The 16080-nt window shown below is 29.3% G+C and overlaps 1 protein-coding gene across 37 annotated transcripts in view; it reads left to right on the forward strand.

Annotated features, from left to right (window-relative positions):
• LOC111418631 (dystonin-like protein short stop) overlaps positions 1 to 16080 on the forward strand; it is a 218934-nt gene that overhangs the window by 187842 nt on the left and 15012 nt on the right. For 31 of the 37 annotated variants that reach the window (XM_071198177.1, XM_071198179.1, XM_071198187.1 and 28 more), the window contains 7 exons: positions 1928 to 1996; positions 2242 to 2283; positions 2516 to 2593; positions 6865 to 7030; positions 7090 to 7207; positions 7268 to 7497; positions 9574 to 9691. In XM_071198177.1, coding sequence (XP_071054278.1) covers positions 1928 to 1996; positions 2242 to 2283; positions 2516 to 2593; positions 6865 to 7030; positions 7090 to 7207; positions 7268 to 7497; positions 9574 to 9691 — 821 coding nt within the window. Of the gene's footprint in view, positions 1 to 1927; positions 1997 to 2241; positions 2284 to 2515; positions 2594 to 6864; positions 7031 to 7089; positions 7208 to 7267; positions 7498 to 9573; positions 9692 to 10413; positions 10480 to 16080 lie in introns of all 37 variants that reach the window. The other 6 variants (XM_071198200.1, XM_071198172.1, XM_071198176.1 and 3 more) reach the window with 6 other exon arrangements.

Raw genomic sequence — 16080 nt, forward strand, 5'->3', positions numbered from 1 at the left:
AAAACGTCAATTTCAACAATTTTTGATTTTATCACTTCTAACTAAAAATTTATAATAATTGGAAACAAATTGTTTATGGATTATGTTTTAATACTTCATTACAAACATTTTTTATTAATACCATCATCACCCAACATCTTTAATTTATTAGTTATAACCCACTTTGTTGTTGAATGCTTTGATTTTGAAATGTTTGCGATTTTAAATCCGTTGGGTTGATAATAAGCTTAAATGGAATATAATCTCTTATAAATTATTTTTTGTCACTTTATAACAAACTATTTTCATCAGCAACATTTTCCCCCCACATTTTTATTTTTCAAGTTGTAACCCAAAACCTTCAAATTAAACATTTTTTGAAACCATCACCTCTAACTAAAAATTCATAATAATTGGAAACAAATTGTTTATGGATTACGTTTTAATACTTTATTACGAACATTTTTTATTAATATCATCATCACCCAACATCTTTAATTTTTTAGTTATAACCCATTTTGTTGTTGAATGCTTTGATTTTGAAATGTTTGCGATTTTAAATCCGTTGGGTTGGTAATAAGCATAAACGGAGTATAATCGCTTATAAATTATTTTTTGTCACTCCATAACAAACTATTTTCATCGGCAACATTTTCCCCCAACATTTTTATTTTTCAAGTTGTAACCCAAAACCTTCAAATTAAACATTTTTTGAATCCATCACCTCTAACTAAAAATTCATAATAATTGGAAACAAATTGTTTATGGATTATGTTATTATGCTTCATTACGAACATTTTTTATTAATATCATCATTACCCAACATCTTTTATTTATTAGTTATAACCCATTTTGTTGTTGAATGCTTTGATTTTGAAATGTTTGCGATTTTAAATCCGTTGGGTTGGTAATAAGCATAAACGGAGTATAATCGCTTATAAATTATTTTTTGTCACTCCATAACGAACTATTTTCATCAGCAACATTTTCCCCCAACATTTTCATTTTTCAAGTTGTAACCCAAAACCTTCAAATTAAACATTTTTTGAATCCATCACCTTTAACTAAAAATTCATAATAATTGGAAACAAATTGTTTATGGATTATGTTTTAATACGTCATTACGAACATTTTTTATTAATATCATCATCACCCAACATCTTTAATTTATTAGTTATAACCCATTTTGTTGTTGAATGCTTTGATTTTGAAATGTTTGCGATTTTAAATCCGTTGGGTTGGTAATAAGCATAAACGGAGTATAATCGCTTATAAATTATTTTTTGTCACTCCATAACAAACTATTTTCATCGGCAACATTTTCGCCGAACATTTTTATTTTTCAAGTTGTAACCCAAAACCTTCAAATTAAACATTTTTTGAATCCATCAAAAAATGAAAATATACAGCAATCTAATAAAAATTAGAACTAACATTGGCACTAAAAATATCACTAGACCTAGAATTAGAATTTTTTAGAATGTTTCTAGTTTTAAATCTAATATTAGTTCTACTTTCAGTTCAATAAAATTTGTTATAAACACCACATTTCACAAATATTGATATTGATTAGAATTGTTACCAACAATATCGAATGTTTTTCATTCATTTAAATATTAAGCTAGCCAACAAATTTGGAATTAGATATTTAAAATGCGCGGACTGATAGTTTGAGCATGTATTGAAAGGTTAAATTTGTTCTATAAAAAATCAAATAAAATCACCTCCATTTTTTCTTGTTTTTACAAATTTGCTTCTTTTTATGCTTTACACATATCAAATTTTATTAATTTTTTTTATGTATTTGTCAAGCACAAAACATTTTTATGCAAAATTTTCATGCATACACTTCCTTCTTGTCGTAACTTGTACACTGCACGTAATTTTTTAATTAAAAAAATGTATCCTTTTGTTTGCTTTCCTCCACTTCTTCATCGCACTTGATCAGCCGTGGATCTCAGCATGATATTCGTGAAACTTCACCAGATAGCTACAATTCACTGGGCAGAAAGCAAAGGTATGTGTTTCTCAAAACGAGCACCATCACAATTATTTTGTTTAAATTAAGTTTGCATGAACGATTTCTTGGCATGTAAAGTGTTTCTTGTTGTTAGTAAAATTTGTGTATTTAATTTGTGTTCATTGACATTTTTAATGCGTTGTTTGTTGTGATTACGAGTTATATCATAATCGGATTCAGACAACGTGTTAATTTTTTAATATTGGTGTTGCATGGTAAATGTTTTTTGTGCTTCATTCTAGCTTCAAAGGATCACAAAATTTGTACACTGGAGCTAAAGGAAGGTTAGAAAAGAGTATTTTTCTTTTAATTTATTATTTTTTTCTGCTAACCACACTCACATTAGCTTAAGTGTTTTTTATTTACTAAAAACTTTTTTCTAACACTAGTAAATAATTTGTTACATTGATCACTTCTTGTTTTTGTTATGTTTAGCTTTTATTTGTATTCATTTCGACAAATTTTAGTTTTTTTTGATTGGAGAATGTGTTGCATGTGTTAATTTTATTTTAACAGCCGTACGAGTCCGGGTAGAGAAATCAGTCCAGATCCTCAAGTACCTCATATTGGACCAAGATTCCCACCAACAGGAAGGTTAGATTTAAAACTTTTTATTTTTTATGCAAAAAAAAGTGAAAGTGTTGTAAACTTACAAATACTAAATTTTGTAAATTTGCAATCTTTTCGATTCCTTCTCGATCTTTTTTACAACCTCTTAAAACTATCTGCACTTTGCTGAAGCTTTTAACAAAATATTTAAATGGAGGTAAGTTGCTCTTAATCACCGTGCGATAACTATTTCTAACATAAATGTTTCGAAATGCATGCGTTTGTTGTATTTTACTAATAATTATTAATAATTTCACTCATTTCTTTTTAACGCAGTGAGGTCGATAAATGCTTAATTTAAAATACAGTGTCTGTCAAAAACTCAACACCCTCTTTTTTTGGATTCATTGCATCTACGTTTTTGCAATTTTGTTTATATGGGATATTTAAAAAATTTCGGTTGGCCGGAAATACACCACAAAATCGTTATTTTAAATGGAATGCTACGGCTTTTACTACATATTCAAATTTTATATACAAAAATACGTTAACTTTAATGGCATATAACGTCAAATTGTGATACGGCAGCCCACAATGTTGGTGTAGTGGAATTTTAGCGGTCTTTCGTGAAAAATTTTGAGGTTGTGTCTATCCCAGTAGTGAATATTTTCATTATTCACAGCCCCAGTGAGGTAAAAATTTGCTTCGTTGCTATTACAGAAAGTTGCTCACATAGATTTTGGTTTGGATTGGTTTCCAAATCATATTGGATACTGAATGGTGCAACTTTTTGTCTTTAGACTCACTTCAATAATTTGAATCCTCCGTTTTTTGGACTATTAATATATCACTACACATAAATCGTGCAAAACAAAATCACATCATCTTCTACATCACTTATTTCACAATTTTTGTCATATTTATCACCTTCCACCCGTTGTGGATCTTTTGATTAATTAAGTCGACGTCGCTTGCAGCAGAGGTTCAGTGATCTTCAGGTCTTATACTGTGGTGTAGTTGTATAATCTTTTAATTAATTAAACCGAGGTCGTTTATGACCGAGGTTCAGTGATTAATATTATATCAACCTGAAAGTGATCTTATATTGTAGTGCCTCGGCCGCAAGCGGCCTCGGTTTTGTCAGGTGCAATTGTAGATTTTTTGATTAATTAAGCCGAGGTCGTTTGTGGCCGAGGTTCAGTGATTAATATTATATCTACTTGAAAGTGGTCTTATATTGTGATGTAGTTGTATGATCTTTTGATTAATTAAACCGAGGTCATTTGTGACCGAGGTTCAGTGATTAATATTATATCAATCTCAAAGATGTCTACATATTCTGTAGATCTTTTGATTAATTAAACCGGGATCGTTTGTGGCCGAGGTTCAGTGATTAATATTATATCAACCTGAAAGTGGTCTTATATTGTAATGCCTCGCCCGCAAGCGGCCTCGGCTTTGTCAGGTACAGTTGTAGATTTTTTGATTAATTAAGCCGAGGTCGTTTGTGGCCGAGGTTCAGTGATTAATATTATATCAACCTCAAAGATGTCTACATATTCTGTAGATCTTTTGATTAATTAAACCGAGGTCGTTTGTGGCCGAGGTTCAGTGATTAATATTATATCAACCTTAAAGCTGTCTACATATTCTCGGTTGCAAACGGAATCCACTTTATCAAGTTAAGTTGGTTATGTTGCAAATCTTGTGAATAAGTAAGCCGAGGTCGCTTGCGGCCTAGGTTCATTAATTAAGATTGTCTCAATCTGAATCTGGTCATCATATTGTAATATTCTGCCTCGACTTTAACAGGTTAAGTTGTAGACTAATTACGTTCCACACGTCAAAATAATATGTACGAAATAATCAATAATATTGTAATTTTTACAACAGTAGGAATATGGCCAGTTTGTAAATAATTCACAACAATGTTCTTATAGTCACCTATGTAATTCACGAACAAAGTGAAAACTGATATCTATCTGTTCACTTCGTTTATGAAAAACTATATTTTTGCACTAATTACACTTTGATTATCACAATTAGAAATGGGTCAACTCGATTTATCAAACCGAGTTAACTCGAGTTGAGGTTATTTCAAGTCAATTCGAGTTAGACTGTAACTAACTAAAGTTAGGTTTACACTTTGCGCGACCGCCAGTGGTGTACGGTGCCTGCGGTTCGACATCGTCGTTAAATCAAACTGAAAATAACATTTTAATCGAACCGCCTTTGTCGCTCCCACCGGCTTCTTCTTCATCTTTTGATGTTGAACCTCAAATAAAACGATTCAAGTAAACTCGCTTAACTGTACCATTTTCTGCCAAAAATTTTGCAGAAATCTGGAGATGATGCGTTGATTCAAATGATAGTTCAGGATTGTCGATAATAAAGGTTTGCGCAAATACACCAAAATATTAAATACCGATTATGAATTGCCATAGAGGAAAATATTTACTCAGATGTTGAAAGAAAAGTATAACATTGAGTGCTTCTGAAAGAGCAACATATTCGGCGTCATCGTTGATAGTGCAACCGATCTTTGTTTCGTAGATTTCCAACTGATGGGGGTACCTGCTAAAATTAAAACATTACTCGAACATGATTTTCAGTCATCGATGTGTCCTGCCCAATCCGAGTCTGTGTAGGCTTTAAGCTACTCTCTATCTTCTTTGACATAAGAAATACTGTAATCCATTGTTGTCTTTAAATATCTCAAAACACGTTTAGCAATTAGCCAATGTTCTTTATCTAGATCAGAGCAAAAACGAGTTAATGTACTTGCCGCAAATGCTTCAAACCTCAAATTACTTTTCTGTAAGGCCTATTGTTGGAGCCATTTCCTTGGTTATTTTCAAGTTAGATTTTGTTGAGGCAGAGACGCGTTTGGCCTATTTCATGTTAACCTTTTCCAAAAGTTCCATTATGTACTTCTTCTGAGAAAGAAGTATCTTGCCAGTGGGGTCGCCGCGATGCACGTTAATTCCCAAGACATTGTTGATTGACCCTAGGTTCACCATTTTAAATGTTGACTTTATCTCTCGTTTAACATTTTCTAGGGACTCAATCTTCTTTGACATCAAAATTAGATCATCATATTTTTTACTAAATACGTAAACACAGGGATGAATACAAACACCTTCGTTTCTATAATGCACGCATGTAGTCTCTTGTACCACTCTTGACCAGACTGTTTCAAACCGTAGAGTGGTTTCAGTAATTTTCAGTAACAATAATACACATTTTCTTTTCTTCTCCGTGCTGAATAAACATTTGGGGCTGCTTTATGTACACTTCATCTTTCTGTTTCCCTTGTAGATAAAACGAAATTATATCCATTTGATGAACTTACAAGTCTTCATTCACAGCTGCAGCTAGGTACGGGAGCAAATACTTCGTCACAGTCGATTCCTTGTTCCTGCGTGTGTCCCTGCGCTACAAGTATTGCCTTGTACTTCTCGATTTCTCCTTTTTGGTTAGTTTGGGGATCTAAGCTTTCATTTCATTTTCGTTTACCTGTTGGTATGACCCTCTTTGTGGAGTATCCAGTTCTTCTTCGTCTATTTCGGATTCTTCTTTGAATGAGTAATCCTCGTTCTTATCTTCTAGTTCACTTCCATCTTCTTCTTTGGCTGAGTCTTGATTTGTTTCGCTTGATACGTCTGCATCGGAAATGAATGGAACGTCGTATGAAGAGTTACTTTAATAACAATTTTGATTCCTGGTTTTCACAATCGATAAGCTTTGGATTCTTCAAAATAGCCTATCAGGATGTAATTGTCATTTTTTGGTCTCCTTTATGTTGACCTTTGTTGAGAGCGATTACTTTGCTACCAATATTTTGCAAAAACCCAACTAGGGCTTTTGGTGTGTCCAAGTGTATTTATTGCTTTGGCCCATAATGATTGCAAGAGATTTGCTTGCAGCACAACACATCGAGGCATCTCAGTTAACGTGCGGTTAGCGCGCTCATTTTGCTGAGGCATATATTCGGCTCTAAGTTGGTGATACGAAAATCTTTTTCATTTTTTTCGTAGTTTTTGTATAAAGAACTTGAATATGTAATAAAAACCATACCTTTCCATTTAAAATAACGATTGCGGTTCATTGCGATGAACCGGAAATGGTAACCATCTTGATGTCAATGGTTGCAGATGGTGTTGCTGATTTTATAGTAGACGCTGTATATTATTAATCATTTTCGATCAATTTATTTTATTTTAAATACAAAAACTACATTGAAATCTTACAAATCAACCTCGAATTAACATTATCAAAAAAATCCTTTATTAATACAATCAATTATATTTCTTTAGTGCCGAACCAGAATTTAAATCATCAACTGTTAAACTCCTATACGATAAATGGCGTCATGTTTGGATGTTATCATGGGAAAGACAACGGGAATTATACGCCCATTTGGCTTATTTAAAAGAAAAAGAAAGGGCTGAGAACTTCTCTTGGGATGATTGGCGAAAGAGAGTAAGAAATAAATATTTTTAGAATTAAATTTTTTCTACAACAACTTTTTCTATTAACAGTTCTTGAAGTTTATGAACCACAAAAAATCAAGATTAACAGATTTGTTTAGAAAAATGGACAAAGATAACAACGGGTTAATTCCTCGTGGTGACTTTATAGATGGAATTATAAATACCAGTAAGAAATAAAAATTCATGCAATTTTTTTTTTAAATTATTAATTAATAATTTGTTGTAGAATTTGATACAAACCGATTTGAAATGAAAGAAGTGGCCGATATGTTCGATCGTAACAATCGCGGTTTAATCGATTGGAAAGAATTTATAGCGGCTCTTCGTCCAGATTGGGAGGAAAAGCGTCCGGATAACGATGCGCAAAAGATACACGATGAAGTGAAACGTTTGGTGATGTTGTGCACCTGTAGGCAGAAGTTTAGGGTGTTCCAAGTTGGTGAAGGAAAATACAGGGTAAATTTAAAAACTTAAAAGTTATAAGTTGGGTTGGTAATACTGATTGATGGAGTAAATATCTGTATTCAAAACGTCTTATGAGTTAATTATAAACGTTTTTTGTTTAAAAAGTAATCCTCCATCTTTCAAAATTAATAAGTTATAACCGAAAATTGCCAAAACCCCCAAAATTTAGTTCTATTTTTGAGTTAGGTTGGTACTACTGATTGGTGGATTAAAATAACTTATTAGATATGTTTTATGGGTTAATTCTAAACATTTGTTGTACGAAACATTTTTTTCCATCAGTTAAATTATTAAGTTATAAAAGAAAATTGTTGAAAACGTCAAAATTTCTATTTTTCTTAAGTTGGTTTGGTAATTCTGATTGATGGGGTAAATATCTATATTCTATACGTCTTATGAGTTAATTATAAACGTATTTTGTTTAAAAAGTAATGCTCCATCTTTCAAAATTAATAAGTTATAACCGAAAATTATCAAAAACCCCAAAATTTAGTTTTATTTTTGACTTAGGTTGGTACTACTGATTGGTGGATTAAAATAACTTATCGGATATGTTTTATTGGTTAATTATAAAGCTTTTTTGTATGAAACCTTTTTTTCCATCAATTATAATTAACGAGGTATAGGAGAAAATTGATAAAAACGTCAAAATTTCAATTTTTTTAAGTTGGGTTGGTAATTCTGATTGATGGGGTAAATACCTATATTCTATACATCTTATGAGTTAATTATAAACGTTTTTTGTTTAAAAAGTAATCCTCCATCTTTCAAAATTAATAAGTTATAACCGAAAATTGTCAAAAACCCAAAAATTTAGTTGTATTTTTGACTTAGGTTGGTGCTACTGATTGGTGGATTAAAATAACTTATTAGATATGTTTTATGGGTTAATTCAAAACATTTGTTGTACGAAACCTTTTTTTTCCATCAGTTATAATTATTAAGTTATAAAAGAAAATTGTTGAAAACGTCAAAATTTCTATTTTTCTTAAGTTGGGTTGGTAATACTGATTGATGAAGTTAATATCTCTATTCAATACGTCTTATGAGTTAATTCCAAACGTTTTTTGTTTAAAAAGTAATCCCCCATCATTCATAATTAACAAGTTATAACCAAAAATTGTCAAAAACCTCAAAATTTAGATGTATTTTTGGGTTGGGTTGGTACTACTGACCGATGGATTAAAATAATTTATTGGATATGTTCTGTCGGTTAATTATAAACCTTTTTTGTATGAAACGTTTTTTTCCATCAATTATAATTAACGAGGTATAGGAGAAAATTGATAATAACGTCAAAATTACAATTTTTGGGGGTAAATATCTGTATTCTATACGTCTTATGAGTTAATTATAAACGTATTTTGTTTAAAAAGTAATCCTCCATCTTTCAAAATTAATAAGTTATAACCGAAAATTGTCAAAAACCCAAAAATTTAGTTTTATTTTTGACTTAGGTTGGTGCTACTGATTGGTGGATTAAAATAACTTATTAGATATGTTTTATGGGTTAATTCAAAACATTTGTTGTACGAAACATTTTTTTCCATCAGTTATAATTATTAAGTTATAAAAGAAAATTGTTGAAAACGTCAAAATTTCTATTTTTCTTAAGTTGGGTTTGTAATACTGATTGATGGAGTAAATATCTCTATTCAATACGTTTTATGAGTTAATTACAAACGTTTTTGTTTAAAAAGTAATCCTCCATCATTCATAATTAACAAGTTATAACCGAAAATTGTCAAAAATCTCAAAATTTTGATTTATTTTTGACTTAGGTTGGTACTACTGATTGGTGGATTAAAATAACTTATTGGATATGTTTTATGGGTTAATTATAAACCTTTTTTGTTTGAAGCGTTTTTTTCCATCAATTATAATTAACGAGTTATAGGAGAAAATTGATAATAACTTCAAAATTTTAATTTGTTTATGTTGGGTTGGTAATTCTGATTGATGGGGTAAATATTTGTATTCTATACGTCTTATGAGTTAATTATAAACGTTTTTTGTTTAAAAAGTAATCCTCCATTTTTATCTTTAACATTTTTGTTGTAATTTTAGTTTGGGGACAGTCAAAAGTTAAGACTTGTTCGTATCTTAAGAAGTACGGTAATGGTAAGAGTTGGAGGTGGATGGGTCGCGCTGGACGAATTTTTATTGAAGAATGATCCATGCCGAGGTATGTTAATTTTTTTATTACAAAAAATTTTTTTTAAATACATTTTGTGTATAATAATTTAAAATATTTAAAATCTTAATATTTAATATAAATGAAATATTTTTAATTGTTATACACAATTTCTATAACAATAATATACATAATATACACATAATTACAGGAAGTTAACATTTTATTAATTTAAATTTAAAAACAATGGGGACAAAAAGTTTTACATACAAATAATAACAAATTCTTCTTAATAATCATAATTAATACATATTAATTTACATAATTATTAAAATAAGACATGTAATTAAAAATCATCTTAAACTTATTATCCTTAATCTAATCAGCAACGATTTATATATATTTTATTTAACTCCTCCCTCGTCTGTGTTATTTTTTTATAAAAAAATATTTATTAACTGTGTCTCCTGAGGATATTAAAAATATCTAAATGAAACCAACAAGGTAGATAGTAAAAAATAAGACGCTAAACATTTTAAGCTCATAACAACAACGTTCCTTAACAAAAAAAAAATCTTTACTAATATGGACGATCTTTCTTGTTTCCTTTTATTCCTGCATCATTTCATTTATTTTTGGGTTTTGTTTCTTCCGGTTTCCCAATTATTATCTTTTTATATAAAAAAAAATTATCAAAAATCATTTTATTCTTCGTTTCTTTTCCTTCCCTACTCAATCACCTCATTTTTTGTTGGGTGTGTTCGGTGTCGAAGTTATGTTAGTTTTACCTTTACCCGACCCTGACAAACCTGAGCAGCACGAACCTTGGTGCCCTCTTGGTAAGCCTGCATGGGTGTTACCACCAAAAAATATTTATTTTAGAAATAATCAAAATAAAAATCAAATAATCAAAAAATTGTGTAGTTTAATAAGTAAGTAAAGTTTTATTTTGGTTATTTCTATTGTGGTTGTTGGTTTTTTGGAACGTTATTCTAATTATTTTTTGGTGCATGGTTTTTTCTGTAAAAACTAACACAAATGAATACCACAAATCGGTGTTTTATGTGTCTGGGTATAAATAATTTCTTTTAGTTATAAATAGTTTCTTTTAGCGGCAAATTTTTTTATGTTTAATTTTTATTTTGGGATGGATATTTGTATAGAATAGATTTTTATCGTTTTAGATTGTAGTAAATTATAAATAACACTCGTGCTATATATTTTTATTTTAGTTAAAAAAGCTTATTTGTTTCTTTTTTTTTTCTCATACAGGATGTTTCAAAAGTAGTATTTAAAAAATTATAAAATCTGAAAGAATATTTTTTCTGATCAATCTTTTTCAATTTTTAAATATCGTAGCTATTTGATAAAATATGTATTTATTTACAACTAGATATTTGTTTTGTCTTCTTATTTCTTAGCTTTCAGCGTTGATTGCCTACAAGAAGAAGCAAGTGAAACACCTGCTCTTAGTTTTTCAATAAACTAGTCAATGTTTGCTTAATTTAATAATTTTGAACAGTTTGTTATGTTCCGGTGAAGTTCTTAAGTTATTTATTTTGATGTTAATGAATATTTCAGTAATAATTCTTTAATATGGTATACCACCTTTGTGATCAAATTTTGTCAAAAATTTTGATGAAATTTCTTCTGTTTTGATTAAATTTGTTGACACAATTTTAAATATTTTTATCAAAACTGCTTTACTGTAGTGTTCTTAGTGAATAGAACTTTGGTAAAGATCTTAAATTTGGCCACACTTTATTATATTTATATTACTTGAAACGAATGTTTCGGTTAGAATCTCGAGAAGTTTCTTGAACTTGATTACGTTTCGATGAAGCTTTTGAATAAATATTAAATTATTAGATCAAAATTAAGTTTTTGATGAATTTACATAGGTTGCGGATGCTTTCATTGAAGATCTGATGCTTAATACTAAAGTAGCTCAATTAAGTTTACTTCAGACTCGAATTAGGGATTAGATAATGAAAATTTAGAATATGGTTTAAGATTTTCGTTAATATTTCAGTTATTCTTCGAACCGATTTGATAATTTTGACCAATTTTAGCAACAATTCAACAATTTTTGTTTCAAATCTTCAAATATTAAGTCAAATCTTAAATCCATTTAATGATTTTTGAATTAATGTTTGAATCACTGTTTAAGCTAAATTAATATTTGAGATTTGGTAGATTTGGTAAATGATATTTGGAGTCGATTTAAAGTAATCTCATATTTTGAGATTATTTTAAACATTTTTTTTAATCAAATAGCCATCTTTTGCAAAAATTTGATAGTTATTGTTTGAGCTCATGGAATAATATTTAGGTCAACTCCGTTTTCTATCGTTAATTTATTGGTATTTGAATTGTCACTTCACTTTTTACTCAAATATGAGTCTAATTGTTGAGTCGACAGCTAAAATATGGTACATTTTCTGATTCATTTTCTTTAATTGTAACTTGAGTAACTACTTTTATATAATAACTTGAGTTATTGCGTCATTTTTCAAACAATTTCAGAGTCCATTTTGACTCCTTGACTCAATTCAGAAACAATTTGATAATGTAATTTTGAATTCAATCGGTTAATTTCTACAACAAATTGACGGTTTCTGAGTTAATTATAGAGTAACCATTTTTCCAGTTATTTTTATAGTTTTTGAGTTGTGCCATTTTTAGTCAACCTTTGAATTCATTAGTAAGTAAATAAAACAAAATTTATAAAACAAGATAATTGTTTTTGCATTCATTTTTCAAAATTTAAATGACTTTTAGATATTATTTTAAACATTTTCAGTCCATTGTTTCGGCCCATGTATAATATTTACTCCAATTTCTCCATTTTCTTTCTTTAATTTGTTAGATTTTGAATTGTTACGTAACTCTTTAGTTAATTTTGCAGTCTGTGTATCGTGTAGCAAATTGCTCAATGAGCAGCTTTTAGAGGCTACATGACAGTTTTTGAGTTAATTCCTTTAATTGTACCTCTTAGGTTCATTTGAAAGTTTTTGAATCAATGTATCAAGTTTTGAGACAATTTTCTCAATGAATTTCATAGATTGATAACTTTGTGAGTTATTTAGACCAATTTTGGAAACAATCTCACAGTTTTTGAGTCATTTCCTTTAATTGTATTTTGAGTTATAGCGTCATTTTTCTATCTATTTAAAGTTTATGTTCGAGACATTAAGTGAATTTGCAAACACTGTCGCAGATTTTCGATTACTTTATCTACTTTTGACTGAACGTTTAGGTTCATTGGACAATTTTTGAGTCAATATATCAAGTTTTGAGACAATTTTCCAATGAATTTTAAAGCTTATGACTTGTGTTTGCTATTTACTCATTGTTTGAGTCCGTTGTGAGTCATTCAAAACAATTTTGGAAACAATCTGACAGTTTTTAAGTCATTTCCTTTAATTGTGTTTTGAGTTGTTGCGTTTTTTATGTCAATTTTAGAGTCTATGTTTGAGATATTATGTCAATTTAGAAAGAGTGTGGCAGCTTTTGAGTCAATTTCTCAACTTTTAACTGAAGCCCTAGCTTCATTTCACAGTTTTTGAATCAATGTATCAAGTTTTGAGACAATTTTCCCAATTTCATACTTTTTGAGTTGTGTTTGCTATTTACTCCTTTTTGAGTTCATTTATGAGTAGTTCAGGGCAATTTTGGAACCAATCTGGCAGTTTTTGAGTCATTTCCTTTAATTGTATTTTGAGTTATAGCGTCATTTTTCTATCTATTTAAAGTTTATGTTCGAGACATTAAGTGAATTTGCAAACAGTGTCGCAGATTTTAGGTTACTTTATTTACTTTTAACTGAACACTTAGGTTCATTGGACAGTTTTTGAATCAATATATCAAGTTTTGAGACAATTTTCTCAATGAATTTTAAATCTTTTGACTTATGTTTGCTATTTACTCATTATTTGAGTCATTCAAGACAATTTTGCAATTAATCTAGCAGTTTTTAAGTCATTTTCATTAATTGTGTTTTGAGTTGTTGCGTTATTTTTCTATGAATTTTAAAGTTTATGTTCGAGATATTAAGTCAATTTGGAAACAGTGTGGCAGCTTTTGAGTCAATTTCTCAATTTTTAACTGATGGCCTAGCTTCATTTCACAGCTTTTGAATCAATATATTAAGTTTTGTGACAATTTTCTCAATGAATGTCATAGTTTTTGAATTGCATTAGCTGCTCACTCATTATTCGAGTAACTTTGCAAGTTATTTAGGCCAATTTTGGAAACAATCTAGCAATTTTTGAGAATGATGAATTTCATAGTTTTTGAGTTGCGTTAGCTGCTCACTCATTATTCGAGTAACTTTGCAAGTTATTTAGGCCAATTTTGAAAACAATCTTGCAGTGTTTGAGTCATTTCCTTTAATTGTATTTTGAGTTATTGCGTTATTTTGCTATCAATTTTAAAGTCTATGTTCGAGACATTAAGTCAATTTTGGAACCAGTGTGGCAGCTTTTGAGTCAATTTCTCAACTTTTAACTGAAGGCCTACCTTCATTTGACAGTTTTTGAATTAATATATTAAGTTTTGAGACAATTTTCTCAATGAATGTCGTAGTTTTTGAGTTGTGTTAGCGCTTACTCATTGTTTGAGTACCTTCGTGAGTTATATAAGCCAATTTTGAAAACAATCTGGCATTTTTTTGATTCATTTCCTTTAATTGTATTTTGACAGTTTTTGAATCAATATATCAAGTTTTGAGACAATTTCCCAATGAATTTTAAAGCTTTTGACTTGTGTTTGCTAATTACTCATTGTTTGAGTCACCTGTAAGTCATTTAAGACAATTTTGGAAACAATCTGGCAGTTTTTAAGTCATTTCCTTACTTGTATTTTGAGTTGTTGCGTTTTTTATGTCAATTCTAGAGTCTGTGTTTGAGACATTATGTCAATTTGGAACCAGTGTGGCAGCTGTCGAGTCAATTTCTCAACTTTTAACTGAAGCCCTAGCTTAATTTGACAGTTTTTGAATCAATATATTAAGTTTTGAGACAATTTTCTCAATGAATGTCTTAGTTTTTGAGTTGCGTTAGCTGCTTACTCATTGTTTGAGTCCATTGTGAGTCATTCAAGATAATTTTGGAAACAATCTGGCAGCTTTTGAGTGAATTTCTCAACTTTTAACTGAAGCCCTAGCTTAATTTGACAGTTTTTGAATCAATATATCAAGTTTTGAGACAATTTACTCAATGAATGTTATAGTTTTTGAGTTGCATTAGCTGCTGACACATTGTTTGACTACCTTTGTGAGTTATTTAGGCCAATTGTTTCATAATTTCATAATTTTTTAAGTTGTGTCAGCTATTTAATCTTTTATTGAGTCCATTTGTGAGTTTTGTTTAGAATCAATCTGGCAGTTTTTGAGTCATTTCCTGATATTGTATTTTGAGCTTTTATTTTTGAGCATATTTGAGTCATTACGTTATTTTAAAACCAGTATGGCAGTCAATATCTCTACTTTTCAATGAACACTTAAGTTTATTTGACTTTACTTTTTAGCCAATAGCTAAGTTTAGAGAAAATGTTTTCCAGTTATTAAATCAAGCTTTAAATCAACTTATTAATTTTATTGATAAATTAGTCAACTTTTAGACAACTTGGCAGATGTTAAGCAACTTTTGTTTGACCCTGTTTAGATACTTTAGATGCAATAATTTTTTAGTTATCTCATCGTCGCTTAATCAATTCATAAATTTAACATTTTTGAGTCAATAAATTAATCATTTTACAATCTTTTGTTTATATGATGTCTCATATTCGATATCTTTTGAGTTGATCCGTCACAGTCTATAAGATAATTCCTGTACATTTTTTATTCTAGCTTTTCATTCTGCTTAAAACAAGTTCTCGAGTCAATAAATTGATTTAATACAATTTGTTGTGTTAACAATTGAAATATTTTAGTAGATTCGTTCATGTTTAAAACGATTTGTTACATTTTATGTGAATGTTTCGTTAGATATCGAATCAATAGGTAATTCGAGACAATTTTATAATTTTTGAAGTAATCGTTTATTTTTAAGTCAATTTTTAAATGTAGTTGTCAATTAGCTATTAATTTATTACCCATAGAGTGTTAAATTTAAATTAATACGTTAATTTTTAAGATAATGAGCCAATTTTTAAGATAACTTAATACCTTTTTTTGTTAATATCTTAATTTGTTAATATTTGAGATACAATAACAGTGATTGAGTCATTTTACCAATTTGTGGATCATAGAAATAGTGTTTTAGTTAACTTCTTGAGTCAGTTCTTTTAGTCTTGAGTCAGTTTATGGTTTCAACTTAAGTAATAATTTCACCTAAACATTGTTTAGATCAAATTATCAATTAGTTAAGTAAAAAGAAGAAAAAGTTTGATTTTTTTTTAGGTTATTCAGATTGCTTTTGAAACATCCATATCATGAT

Source organism: Onthophagus taurus, chromosome 7 (genome assembly GCF_036711975.1).
Source record: "Onthophagus taurus isolate NC chromosome 7, IU_Otau_3.0, whole genome shotgun sequence".
Lineage (NCBI taxonomy): Eukaryota > Metazoa > Arthropoda > Insecta > Coleoptera > Scarabaeidae > Onthophagus > Onthophagus taurus.